At 50.7% G+C, this 13,522-nt stretch overlaps 1 protein-coding gene and 1 pseudogene across 1 annotated transcript; both read left to right on the top strand.

The window, feature by feature from the left end:
* Positions 1–7,072: 7,072 nt before the first annotated feature.
* Positions 7,073–8,017, top strand: SAPIO_CDS5259 (annotated as a pseudogene; the record flags this gene model as incomplete).
* A 673-nt stretch (positions 8,018–8,690) lies between these two features.
* On the top strand, positions 8,691–12,830 carry SAPIO_CDS5258 (1-alkyl-2-acetylglycerophosphocholine esterase; the record flags this gene model as incomplete). Its single annotated transcript, XM_016787620.1, has 5 exons — positions 8,691–9,041; positions 9,107–9,306; positions 9,396–10,466; positions 10,543–10,641; positions 10,718–12,830. The coding sequence occupies 5 exons, from the start codon at positions 8,691–8,693 to the stop codon at positions 12,828–12,830; spliced, it is 3,834 nt and encodes a 1,277-aa protein (XP_016642635.1).
* Between the last annotated feature and the right edge of the window lie 692 nt (positions 12,831–13,522).

The raw sequence follows: 13,522 nt of genomic DNA, 5'->3' as shown, positions 1-13,522 counted from the left end.
ACAATCATGTGATACAGGGACAAGGGTTCTTCCGCTTTGGGATTAGCGCTGTATTCTTCGCCGCATGCCGCATGGGTCGCTGTTCGATGACGACATATGCCTCTTGTTTGGTCAGGTACGATGCGACTTCGGAAAGAGAACGGCACTCCCGAAACAAGCAATCAAAACATGAGCACTTTTGTCAAGGAAGAATCCCATGGCGTTCGACGGGAGGGTCAGAAACAAAGGGCCATCGAAATAGTCGCTATCGCTCAGAACTTGTCGAGTTTTGTCCGATGTCCGACAGCTCACCGCTACGGCTTGCTAGCGCAGATGGTTGGCGTCATCGCCTGGCAGAAACGTGGGGACACTCCAAGATATTCGAAGCGAACTTCGGCGATATCAGTGATGTGGTAGGACAACTCGATTGGATGAAGTAGGGAAGCACGCCCAAATTCCAGAGGTCGAGGCCTCTGAGTTTGCTGTGGGGCTCGAGCAAGAGTCTGCGGCCGGATCAGCTCTACTCTTGGAGGTCTACAGGGCATAAAACGGGTTTGTCCATGTGGTGCTGGCCTCCTCGAGCAGACAAGCGCCCTCGCTGTATTCTATTTGGCTGGCACCAACAGAGTGAGTCGACTGGCACCTGTAATGTATTGAGCGTTTATGTAGGTTAATTTCACTCCAGTTTCAAAGCAATCGTTTCTAAGTCCCAGTCACGCATCCATTCACGCAGCATGTCACCAATCACCAAGGCTGTTCAAAGACCATGAAGCATGTCCATTCGTCATATAGGACATGTTTATGGCCCCTCTACACAACAACTCACACAACAAAGGGCCACTTGGTCTAGTGGTACGATTCCTGCTTTGGGCCTATCATGGAAACTGCAGGAGGTCCCGAGTTCGAACCTCGGAGTGGCCCAGCCGCTTTTCGTGCGAATACGATAATTTCTTTTTTGTTTCTATTTTTGTTCCTAATATTTGTGATGGAGGTCCATCGCATTAACTAGAAGCTATACAAAGTCCAGCCTGTCAAAAGTGGTTGAAAAAGGTGTTTTACGCTTCCTCCTAAAGGTGAAACGGTGCTGTAGGTGATCGAACTCCCTTGTTTTTTTATAGAGACTATCAGGAAGCAATTCTGGCAGCTAGCTATAACCATCCAGGTCAAACATTGACGTCACGCCCCCCGTTCGGCGCCCCGCTTTGAACGTCAACGCACCCTCCCTTTACGAGTCACAGGCAACTAAACACATCGCCCGTGATGGATATTTACAACTGAATTCTGGTTGCTCGCCCCAATCAGGTCTCTCTTGGTGTCTGCGCCAATATATATACAATGTTTTGTATTCATAACCCCAGTACATAATGATCTACGGAAAAGCCTAAGACCCTCCGCTCCAGGTTCGGGTTTCGTACCGAGGCTCTCCTAACGTTATTGGTATTCTTTATATATGATTCGGTCGGTCTATTAGATATGTTTTCTCGGCCCAGCATTCGTATATTACCCCGGTTAGTACTCCAATCAGGGATGCTCTATCGTCCTAGTGGTGAGCAATCTCTCCCCATCAACTAGACCAGGGATGGAAAGAGCAGGACAGTCGGAAAGGAGACTCACACTTGCATGCCTAGTAGTGCAGCTAAGGTGGTTACATATGGGAAGCCCACCTCATACTGGGCCGCGACATCCCGTGAGAGGAGAAGCATTATTACGAAACAGAGTATGGCGACAAAGACCATTCCAACTTCTGTAATAATGTGCATTCTCCTCGAGAGATACGGCTGGTTTCGCCGGCAAGCTTGTCGGTTATTCGCCCATACAAGGTACCACCAAGGAATATATATCACGGCCTGAAAACAAATTTGGTGTCAGTGAGATCCTCCACCACTCCGCTTCCGGTTTTTTTTCGGACGTCCTTACGTAGGGGATTATCACCCAGAACGGGGCCCAAGTGGGCGAGGCTGGCCCTCCTTTCTCTGCATTGATGACTTTCCAGATCCCCATCTGTGCTCCGATATGGACGAATATTATTAAAATGACCATCGCCGCGGGAATCGGCAAAGTCAGATTCCGGAAAAGAGGCGCTATGTGTCCCATGACACGGTGATACCGGGTGTGGGGTCGTAATCTCGCTTGCCCTATCTGCGATACAACTCTCGTTCGGTTCTGGGTCGGTCCCTCAGCTGTCGTCGTCGTCGAAACTTGGGAAGTTGCCGCGTCCATCTCGATATCACGCTCTGATGTCCTCGAAGATGTCCTCGTTCGTATTCTACTCATGCTAAATGGAAACGGCTTGCTTGATTGTGTTGACTCGTCGCTAGGGCCATGGGGGCCCAACCCTAACCGCGACAGCATAGTGGACTCTTTGGAACTGGGGCCAGAGTGATCTCCTGCTTGATGACCACAAATGGAGATGCGAAGCCGCGATGGGTTTCAGTGTGGCTTTTCTCAATGCTTAGAGATGCGATTTGGGTCAATTTATCAAGTCGGCGTTAAGACGAGACTGCTTAACTTGTCGCATTTGAAATGTGGTATGTTCGACTCGTGCTCAAGGGTTCTGGCGAAGCCGTCGATCGCAACCGCATTCGGAGAAATTTTCGATTGTCATGTCTAGGATAGCCTGCAGAGAAGAAGAACAGGCAAGTTGGGGAGCTGGGGTCTGAAATATCGTCGAGGCAAGGGTAAATCAATCCGGGGTACTTGTTTCTGGCCCCCATCCCCTTGTTAGATGTGGTTTTCGTTTGAGTAAAAGGTAACCTGTACTTTTGCCCAAATGGCAGTCAAAGCCAAAGATCGACAGAACAGAAGTACGGGTTCAAGGGCATTGGTACGAGATGAAACACCCCCGGTTTTGTTTGGCTTTCAGGCTAAAGTGGTAGGGTTGTAGCTAACTGCTCAGACCTCTTGGTTATTAATAGTGGACGCAAAGATTTTAAGCTCCCGGAGGCGGACCGATTTCCCCAAGATCTATGGAACCCTGCAGAGGTCTCGCGTATCCTTGCATATAATCGGGTTGGGTTGATTAGTTCTTCGGACAATGAACTGGAGTTTCTCGGGCATCATCCTTGAATGATAGAGAGCCGACATGACATTCCCGCCACTGATTCTCCCGTGCTTAAATCCTCAGTTATAACACTAATTGTCCCTCCTACACTACTTCGACGATGGTGTCTTTCGAAGATGATGTTGATATTCTACAGACTGTGTCCAATACCCATAAAACACACTATAGAAGAATTTACACTACCTATACTTTCGGACAGTGGTAAGCTAGGCAAGGACTCAAGTGACAGGTTACTTTGACAACAGTACTATAAGATCTTAGATTTCGTCAGATAGTGTTGAACTATATAACAATGTCGACATTTCCTCGCGCTCACTCCAGGTGAACCAACACTTGATCCTAGTTTATGACAACACTGGGTTTAATGGTCCGAATCGCAGTGCCAAGTCAATCCAGCAATGCTCACAGGCGGGAAGCTGAGCGTGCAGGATTCAACGGGGGTATGCTTGTGGCAATTGCGAAGAGGATCGGGTGAGTGGCCTTCAGGGCAGCAATATTCGCAAGATGAACCCGGAATATACTGGCAGTTGCTAGGCGGCGTGCAAGCGCGCTTCTCGATTGTAGGCGGGCCCGGCATTGCTGCGGCGAGCTGGGCAATTGCGAGAGCGGCAAGGACGGATCCGGCGAACAGCATCTTGTTTGGCTTTGAAAACAACATAGTTGTGGGTTAGTGAATCTTGATTTATTCAGAAGTTAATACACCCTGGGGGCTTACTCGGCTTTCGAAAGCAGGACTCTGGTAGGTAAGGTGGGTGGTCTTGAAAAAGGAAGTCCTGATCTACGACGAAGATGATAGATTTATATCCTTCCCCCACGATCGCGCTCTCCTTCGTCTCGAATCTTAAACTTCAAGATTCCGAATCCCTCAACCAGTATCATAGTAGGCTCGCCCCCACGCCATCTGTCCCTTGAGCTTGCGGTCTGATGAAGGAATAATAATCACGTCCTGGTTAAGGGAAGCATACTCATTGAAACATAAAATTTCTCACGAACCACATCCAAAACCTTTCCGCTCAATCACCATGAGGCAATCCCGGCCGTAACCTTGATAGATAAGTTAGTGTCACATGAAATGCTTGTCGTGTATTTAGTTTGTATGGCCAGTCACCCAAACGATCATTAATACGGATCCTTTCTGAGTTCCAATGGATCGTGGCGCTCTTGGCAACAGAGTGACGATGAGATACTGCCTCACCGGCTTGAAGAACACCAGGCCCTCATAAGCCCATTGGGACATCCGCTTGCATAAAATATTGGATTATGAATCCATTAGCGTCGGGTAGTAATACTAAAATGTAGTTTAAATTGTTGGGGGTCTCTACCTTTGGGAAACCACGCGGTCCACCCCCTGATAGTGAAGAACACGGGATCGGATGCAGGGAGGGGACAAACCTGGTCGGAGTCGTTGGCCTGGGATACACTTGGGACCCTGCAATAGTCCATCAGGGTCCGCTCGAACTTTCAGCTGGAAAGCCGACCTGCCAGTAGAGAGATAGCGGAATCGTCCCAGAGTAAACACCGAATCTAGCTCTACGAGATGTTTCCCCTTGATCAAGTAACTTGGGGAAAGCCGACACGACCTTGATGGCCGCCTATTGCTTGGCGTCCTACTTCATCACACGCCATCTCTGGTTATGGTCTAGTAATGTGCATTTCAATATTTCCCATTCTCGCGCACCAGAATCTTGGCAGTTGTAATCTGATAATCTGATCGATTCAGCTGCTATACGAACTGCAAAAGGAGGAACTAATATTGAACAAGACCGTGGGTCCCATGTAACACAAGAGAGGGCATGTGTGATATTTGGTCATTAATCAGACCAGTTAACAGCGTAAATTCTACTAGCTAAGATGAAGGAAGAACGCCTCGCGTGGGGGGAAGGTCGTCGAGGGAGGGTTTGGATACGCGAAGCGAGGCTGCGATATCCTAACATCCCAGGCCATGGGTACGAGGGAAGATAAAAGTGCTGAGCTCCCCTCCGAGGTATGTGATTGACAAAGGGAAAGCTAGAGTTCACACGGATTTCAGGGTTATCCTCGTTATTACTCTGCCTTGAATCCTTTTTTTTTTTCTTTTTCTTTTTCTTCCCTTCCAATTCACGGATCACTGCTTCCACAATGATCTGGCATAGCAAGCCATGGTTGGCCCTAGGTACATGGCTCATCTTGAATCTAGCAAAGCCGATTCTATCTCAAGATGACTCACCGGGGCAAGAATGTGAAACCTTGACGAGCTATAGGCTGGGCATTGATGCTACTATTGATGATTATACATCTTGGTATTCATCCATGACAGAGCATCATTCCACGTCTGGAGTTCCGTATTCTGGAGACCAGATTTACGTTCACACTGGAGTCTACACCATTGGTGACTACATCTTCACTGGCTATGGAGTTTTCGACTCTAATGCTCTTACGGAGGCCGGGTATTCTATTATCACCAGCACCAGCACTTCTATTAGCTGCCCACCAACAGAAGTTCCCACTGGCACTTGTACACCTCACGATGATCACTGGCATTGCCCACCAGGTGTCCCTGAACCGACAACGCCTCCTCCGGGACCAGAGCCTACTTCAAGCCCACCTCTAGAACCCGAACCAACCCAGACCTGCACACCGCACGATGATCACTGGCATTGTCCCCCTGGTGTGCCCGAGCCTACAACTCCACCTCCAGGCCCGGAGCCCACTTCAAGCCCACCTCTAGAACCCGAGCCCACGGGTACTTGCACACCTCATGACGATCATTGGCACTGTCCCCCTGGTGTTCCCCAGCCGACAACGCCACCTCCTGGGCTTGAACCAACCGAGACGCCTCCTCCAGGTCCTGGATGTAAGCCACGCCCCACCGGCAGTCGCGGTGATGGTCATGGAAACGGACATGGGAACGGACATGGGAACGGGCATGGGAACGGGCATGGTCGTGGGCATGGGCACAGCCGCGGCGGCGGAAACGATAACGAGAGTGGACGTCGAAATGGTCGGAGACGGCCTCGAGGATCAATGGGTAGGAGCGACGAATGGAACTAGAGTTGTTAATCCGTACAATCGCACGGCATGAGGACTTGACACGTTATTAACTGCTACTTCCTGCAATGCCTACCCCATACCATTCTTAGCCAGGATATTTAACTACGAGGATGTATTTAATTTCGATTTGCAATTCAGTTCCCCAGCGAAGAGGGCATCGGAAACGTCATCTCTAGCCTTGGTAATATCTGTAAGCGCAGTCTCGCTCGCTGATTGTGCACATTCGTTGTATTTTCGGCGTAGATAAGGATGAGATGGGCTCGGGCACAGCAGTAGCGTCAAGTTTAGTTTACCTAGGAAATATCTCCGGTGGAAGACCTTCCGAGCCAAATCGCTTATCCCCGAAACCAGCCAGTTCCATCGCCGATTTGGTGGCGGGTCTTGGTGGGGATGTCGAGAGATTGATGGGATGAGGTTAAGTTGGCTGTCCGCCGTGGACGAATTGATCTCCCCCAACCTTAATTTTATCTGCATAGCATGATTCATAATCCAACGGAGCTACCGCCTCAATAAGTCCAAAGTCCGTTGCAGGTCTGAACTACGCTGTTGTATCCAGGCAGCCCCGCACATGGCACGTCGGCGTCCAATGCCCGATCCCGACAGTGTCACTCAAAAGCCAGCGAAGCATCTTACAAATAACGGTCGGCGGCCGGCCGCCGATGGCCTCCCCTTATCATTCGGGAGCTAATAATAGAGCCTCTGCTGATAAATCGTGCAGGATTGATGTTGATCATCCCGATTTATTCATTCCGATGCTTGTTGCTTCTGGAGCTTGCTGGTAGACGGAGGATACTGGCCGGTTGTGCGACACACTCAGTGACGTGCTTCATAAAATGAATGGGAACACGACTTCAGGTATATAATGGCATATCCCCGCTGGCTGCTCGTTCTCGGAATTACTCAACGCATCAGCACACTTCAACCATTCATCTCAGCTCTGAGTCTTTCACCCTCCATTCACCTATTCTATTCTTAATAACCCGGGAAATTGTCCTTGCAAAAATGTCTCGCATCACCACCATCGTCTTTGGCCCAACGGGCGGCGTCGGCTCTGCCACCGCTCGCACCGCCCAAGAGAAAGGCGCGAAAGTCATCCTCGCCCTTCGCGATCCTCAGAAACCTATCCCTGGCCTCTCAGCCGAGCAAGAACGGGCCGCCGGTTTCGAGAGGGTCCAAGCCGATCTTACCCAACCCCAGACCATCACCGAAGCGGTGCAGAAGACTGGAGCGAAGCGTGCATTCATCTACGCCCCTCTCGGACAGACTGCGGACGTGCGCGCCAGCATCACTGCCCTAAAAGATGCTGGGATCGAATTTGTGGTCCTGCTAAGCAGCATCTCGGTCCAGGGAGACATACGAAGCGTCTCCCCAACCGCCTTTGTTGCGTTCGCGCACGCTCAGGTCGAAGTCAGCTTGAACGATGTTTTCGGATCTGGTGGTTATGTGGCAGTGCGCCCTGCGTTTTTCGCAAGCAATTCGTTTTGGTGGAGGGAGGAGTTGAAGGAGGGGAAAGCAGGGGTTTTGAATCCGGAAGCCAGGATGGATTGGATTACTCCTGGGGATATTGGAAGGGTTTGCGGTTCGCTGCTCGTTGAAGGACCGCAGGCCCCTCTGAAGGATAATGCTGTGGAGCTTATTGGGCCAGAGCTCGTATCGCTGAAGGATGCGATAGGAATAATTGGAACCGAGCTTGGGAAAGATATCAAAATAACGGAAATCAACAAAGAGGAGGGTTTGGAATGGTTCATCAACCAGGTCGGTATGCCGCCACCTCTTGCAGCGGAGCTGGTGACCCATCTGAGCACGAGACCAGGAAACGCTGTAGATGAGAACTACTCAGGACCCGCATACGAAGAGGCAGTGGCCAATGTTTTGAAGTTTGGTGGGAGACAGCCAACCACCTTCAGCGAGTGGGTTAAGGAGAACAAATTCGCGTTCAGTGCCTAGAGTCGATAGTTAGCAACCAGCCTGGATAGTCTTAAATATCGCCAATACCTCATATCACGATGATTCAAAATCTCCTCTACGTAAATATTATAAGTTTAGGATATCGCCCTTTATTCTGTGCCCCCAAAAGTTCGGTCATGAGCTAAACTTAATTCTGTTATTATTAGAAAAGATACCTAGGTGACTACATGACCAGGGCAGAGGGTTGCTGGCATCCCGCTGTCCTCCTCAACCCCATTAGCAGTTGGCTGTTTTTCTTCTTATCTTCGCCATTCGCCCTTGTTAAACGAATATTTTATTCTCAGTGTCGGCATCAGAATGACCAAGTCACGGATTCATACGACGGGTTAGTTCTCCTGGTCATTTTCATTTCGAATCTGTTCGAGACTAGAAGGAAGTTGTCAAGGGACGCATCACGAATTCAGTAATACCCACAAGAAAATGAAATATCCAACCCTGTTCCTTTTTGTGTCTGTTTTCTGGCCTGCCTGATTGGATGTTGTTGGCGGGCCTGTGGCTGTGCGAAGGGTGCCTGATCAGCTCATGCATTTCGTCCCAGATTGGAAATTCGCGCGCTTCCCCCGCCGCGGGAATCACTTGAGTTTGTTGTACTTCTTCTACAGCCGTTCAACTCCTTGTTTTTCTTAGTGACATATGCAACTTGATCGTCAACATGGCCGGAAGCGCCGAGCTGGAAGCTACCTCAAGCTCGATGATAGAACCAGAGCTACCCAAACTTCCAGTCCTCGCAGAGAGTGGGGACGGAAAAGCTGCGGAGCAGGGCTCATTTGTGAGCAGATGGTCTCAAGCGCTCAAGGAGCTAAACAATGAAGAGGAAGAGCAGTTTCAAATCGACTTGAAGACCATAGGGGACCGCCGGACTGTACTGGCCAACTTGCTCAACGCAGTTAATAAGCGCAAGGAAGAGTGTCTGCGGAAGCGGTGGAAGATAAGAATCAAGGACCGGACGATTATCTTGCGAGACGTTTTCGAGAAGCTTTGTGTGTGGATCGAAAGGATGGTGGTGAGCGACTCGGATCTAGACGCAGCATCAAGGGAGGGGAGACACTGATGATGTGAGGATAATAGAAAATCGGCGATACCGCAGTCCAGTATGATACCACTGGAGCATCGCTTCCTTGGGCTGCCGTACGGCTGATCCTACAGGTCAGTGTGAATGACGTTCAAGTCTTCGGGCAAATACTCGTGTCTGTCGAAAAGGTGGCCAACATTATGGCGCGCTGCGAGATATTTGAGATAATCTATCTGCGCGAGAACCTGGAACGTAGGTAAGTAAAGCAGTGTGATCATCTGGAAAAGGGAAAGGCGACCCGAGCCTCGCTTTGTACACTTAGCTAAACAGGGCATCCTACGTCAGTCAGGAGCTCCTTCGTCGACTCTCCGATGCCATCACAAACTTGTACGCCGCCATCCTGCGGTATCTGGCGCAAGTAATGCATTACTATGGCTTTAACACTACGACGCGCGTTATCAGGAGTGTTGCAGTTTTCAAGGGTGATGTTGACGCCAAGTTTAGCCCGATAGTGGAGGCAGAAGAGGAGTTCCAACGTTTAGCCCGTCTTGCAGAAGCCGAGGACTTGGGCAACACTCTGAGCGGAGTTGAAGACATCAAACAACAACTCGCAGACCTGGATGATCGAACTGGAGCGAGGTTGGACTCTCTGCAATCCATCCTAACGGACCTCCAACAGCCTATCAAGCGCATCGATAATAGGCTTCAAAAGATTCAGGATCAGCTAGAGACAGACACTCGAGCGAAAATGCTGAAGGCGATATCGACAATGCCCTACGGCGTTCACCACAAGACGGCTAGGAAAGGTCGCCTTGAAGGATCTGGGGGGTGGTTGTTAAAGAAGTCGTCCTACAGAGATTGGCGGTCGAGCAGCTCGTCTTCGGTCCTCTGGCTACACGGTATCCCGGGATCCGGAAAGACCAAGCTAGCGTCCCTGGTCATTGACGACATCAGGGAACACGAGCACATTGCTTACTTTTACTGCATGAGGAATCCAAGTGAGCCTCACCGGGCCCAGTGTGACAAGATCCTAGGCAGTTTAGTTCGCCAACTCGCAAGTGTCAGCCCGGGTATGCCTATCCTTCCGCCGGTTATGGCTTTCTATGAGCAGGCAATCGCCGGCTTTGGTAATTTTGAGGACCAGGTGTGGACTATGGACGAGTGCACCGATGTTCTCTTAGAGCTTCTGGAAGAATACCCTGCGGTGACCATAGTACTCGACGCGCTCGACGAAGTCAACCACGACGATCGACAGGAACTCCTCGACGCACTCACCCGTATCCTTCAGGAATCGCCTTGCCTTCTTAAACTGTTCATCTCAAGCCGAAGCAACTACGACATAGCGCTTTACCTAAAGGGATCGCCGAATATCTATATCGAAGCAGAGGATAACGCAGAGGACATCGAGGCCTTTATGTATTTTTAAACCTTACGATGTTTTACAGACTGTCGGGCCAAAGCCGATTCTCGAAGCTGACTATTACTCTTGCAGAGCTAAGCAATTGACCGCTGCAAAGATCCTCCATGGGAAGCTTGGGCCCGATCTACGAGAGGAAATCACCAATGCCTTGAAGACTGGCGCCCGCGGAATGTAAGTCCTTCTCGGGCTTGATAACTGCTGATGATCCCAAAGTTGATTTATAGCCTTACCTCATTACTTTTCACAGGTTTCGATGGGTTGATCTTCAGATCCAGTCGCTACGACATCTTAAAGTAGCTGCGGATGTGAGGGCTCGCCTCGGGGCTCTTCCAGTTACACTTGAGAGTTCATATTGGGAAATTTTCCAACAAATAAAGGACTCCGGAGAACACGCCTTTAAGCTTGCCACGCTTACGTTCCAGTGGTTACTATATGCCAGACGCCGGATCTCGATCGAGGGGTTTTCCGTCCTGGCCTCGGTTGCACTAGCACCAGAGTCTAGTGACCCCTTTACAACCGAGGAAATCTTGGACGTATGTGCGAACTTGGTCGTGGATCGGTCTACTGTGCTTGAATTCGCTCATTTGTCCGTCCGAGAGTTTTTTGAACGATTGGAGAACCGCGGGGTTGACTCCTACCTTGCTGCACAAGGCCACAGCGCTATCGCCCAGGCCTGCGTGCTATATTTTCACTTGGCTCTGAAAGAGGATAAGGGTTATGAATTGAAGGACGAGGTCCTAGCCTATTATGATCGCCAAGTTTCATCGAAATCCGTGGAAGACGACAGGGAAGGAGATGAGGACGATACTATAAAGGGAGGCGAAGATTTATCGCAATTCTCAGTTGACGTTGAGGAAGAGGACAATGCCCCAACAGATGATATTAGTGCGGCTAGCGAAGTAGCAAGGATCTGGGGAAGAAGAGAAATCGTCCTAGAAATGAGAGAGGGCCGTGACGGGCTCTTCGCAGTTCTCTCCTCCGATATTCAACCAGGTGTTCCAAGCGTTTACGCAGCATGCGAACTCGTATACCATATCAACGAGGCAGGGGAGTCCAGAAAGACCAGCCCCCTGGCGGATCTCCTCAAATCGTTTATGCTGGAGAAAGCCGACCCAGGTAACGGCCTGTATAAGGTCGCACGGCCTTTCCATGCCTGGTGTGCGATTTTACAACTGGACGGACAGTGGAGTATTGAGCGCGAGGGACATCTCGATCGGGCATCCATAGCCCCGGCCAGCCCCATTTGGCTTTCGTGCTACTTCAACTGGTTGGAACTAGTTGAATATCTATACACACACCCTTACCCGGGCATCAATGGAGGAAGAGAGATGCCGTATCTGGGCGGCTGGAAGCAGCCGAATCTCTGGGAGCAACCGAGCAAATTCAGCCCGACCGGGTATGCGATAATGACCAAGAACCACGAGCTGATAAATCTGCTCTCATATCTCGAGGCCGATTCATCTTGGGCATCCATAGCCGGAACGAGTTTTGAGCCTTTGGTGTTAGCGGCGAGATGGAACGACACGGAACTTATATCGCTTTTGGCGCAACGGGACTACGGAGGCCAGAAAGTGGCGCAGAGAGCTTTTTGGGCCGCCTCCAAAGAGGGGCATTGCGGCCCAATGAAGTTGCTATTGGATCTTGGTCTCATTACCGTCGATGTTGTGGAAGCCAGCGACCTCGTCACACCCTGTGCCGAAGGGCACGCTGATGTCGTCTCCCTCCTCCTGGAAAGAGGCCTTGTCGTCGAGAACGGCGATGCCATGCTCTACAGGGCCGCCTTGAACCAGCACGCCAACGTCGTCGATGTTCTGTTGCAGAATAAAGTCGGCCTCCGCGGCGCCACCAATGCTCTGGAAATTGCCATTTCGCAGGGAGACAGTAAATCTGCTGAACTCTTGATTGGCGCAGGGGCGCGGAAGGATGGCGCGGCAGTAATACGGGCCATCCGAAGCGACACGCCAAGGGCGGCCCTGCGGCTCATTGAGGCAGGATTCGATATCAAGGGCAGGCACCTCGAAGGACGCCGAACGGCTCTACATTTTGCGGTCGAGAAAGGACAGCTCGGGGTGGTGAAGGCGCTGCTAGACGGCGCGGCGGACGTAAACGCTCGCGATCGTCATGGGAGCACGCCGCTTCACGTTGCGGCTACAAGGGGCCATGGTGACTGTGCTCGTCTTTTGCTCTCTCGCGGAGCAGACACGTTGGCTCAGGATGGCCAGGGACGAATCCCATTGGACGTGGCGGAAGATCAAAACCAGACTGCCATGGAAGCGGTCATTAGACAAGACATGGAGGAGATGATGGCTAGATTACAGGCGGTAAAGGGGAGCGACAATGGCTCAAGGGTGGAGAATTAGCTACCTTGGGATGAGGTGGAAATTCTCAGTGCCCGATGAGCCAAGGAGCTGCCAGTTTCCGGGAGAAGGCAGGAACATACCCGGTCGATCCAGATTTGCTCTTCCTACACTACACGGACTTTCGGGTGAAGCGAACATTTCATATATTCCTCGAGGGCGAATTAACATTCGAGACCTTCCTAAACCACAAGAGCTTCACTTACGGTCTGGCCCTGGCATGTCCTGAACCAAACTAGTCCCATCAAGTAGGTTAATCTTTCCTTCACAAACACTTGTCAACTCCTCAAAGAGCACTTGGTGATCCTTTCGAGCCTAGATTCCGAGATGCGGTTAGTGTGCCTGCGACCCCTCATCCTTGTCTGGCAATAACCGCGGGAAGCAGAGAGCGGGGCTTGAACGCTAGGTAACCAACCCTCAACTACTCACGAAGACACTCCACTCGTGCTTGCCAAACTCCCATCACCATGGCGGGTTACTACGTAACCTTAGAGTTGCAGAGTCCCAATCTCCTCGCAAGGCCCATGGGTTTGTACCGCTTTGTCTCTGGTTTGCCATCCACGACGATAGATATATGTGGTCCAGCCGGAGGTCAAATGGGCTAGACAGGAGAATAAAAGTTGCATGTCTATTCATTATTAATATAGAAGAAGCCTCCCGCCGCCGTTTATATCTTCTTTTGTAATCACTTCCTA

This window comes from Scedosporium apiospermum, assembly GCF_000732125.1.
Source record: "Scedosporium apiospermum strain IHEM 14462 chromosome Unknown SEQ_SAPIO_0098, whole genome shotgun sequence".
Taxonomy (NCBI): Eukaryota; Fungi; Ascomycota; class Sordariomycetes; order Microascales; family Microascaceae; genus Scedosporium; species Scedosporium apiospermum.
Note: the sequence above shows the minus strand (reverse complement) of the source record. Positions and strands in the feature narration are given on the sequence as shown.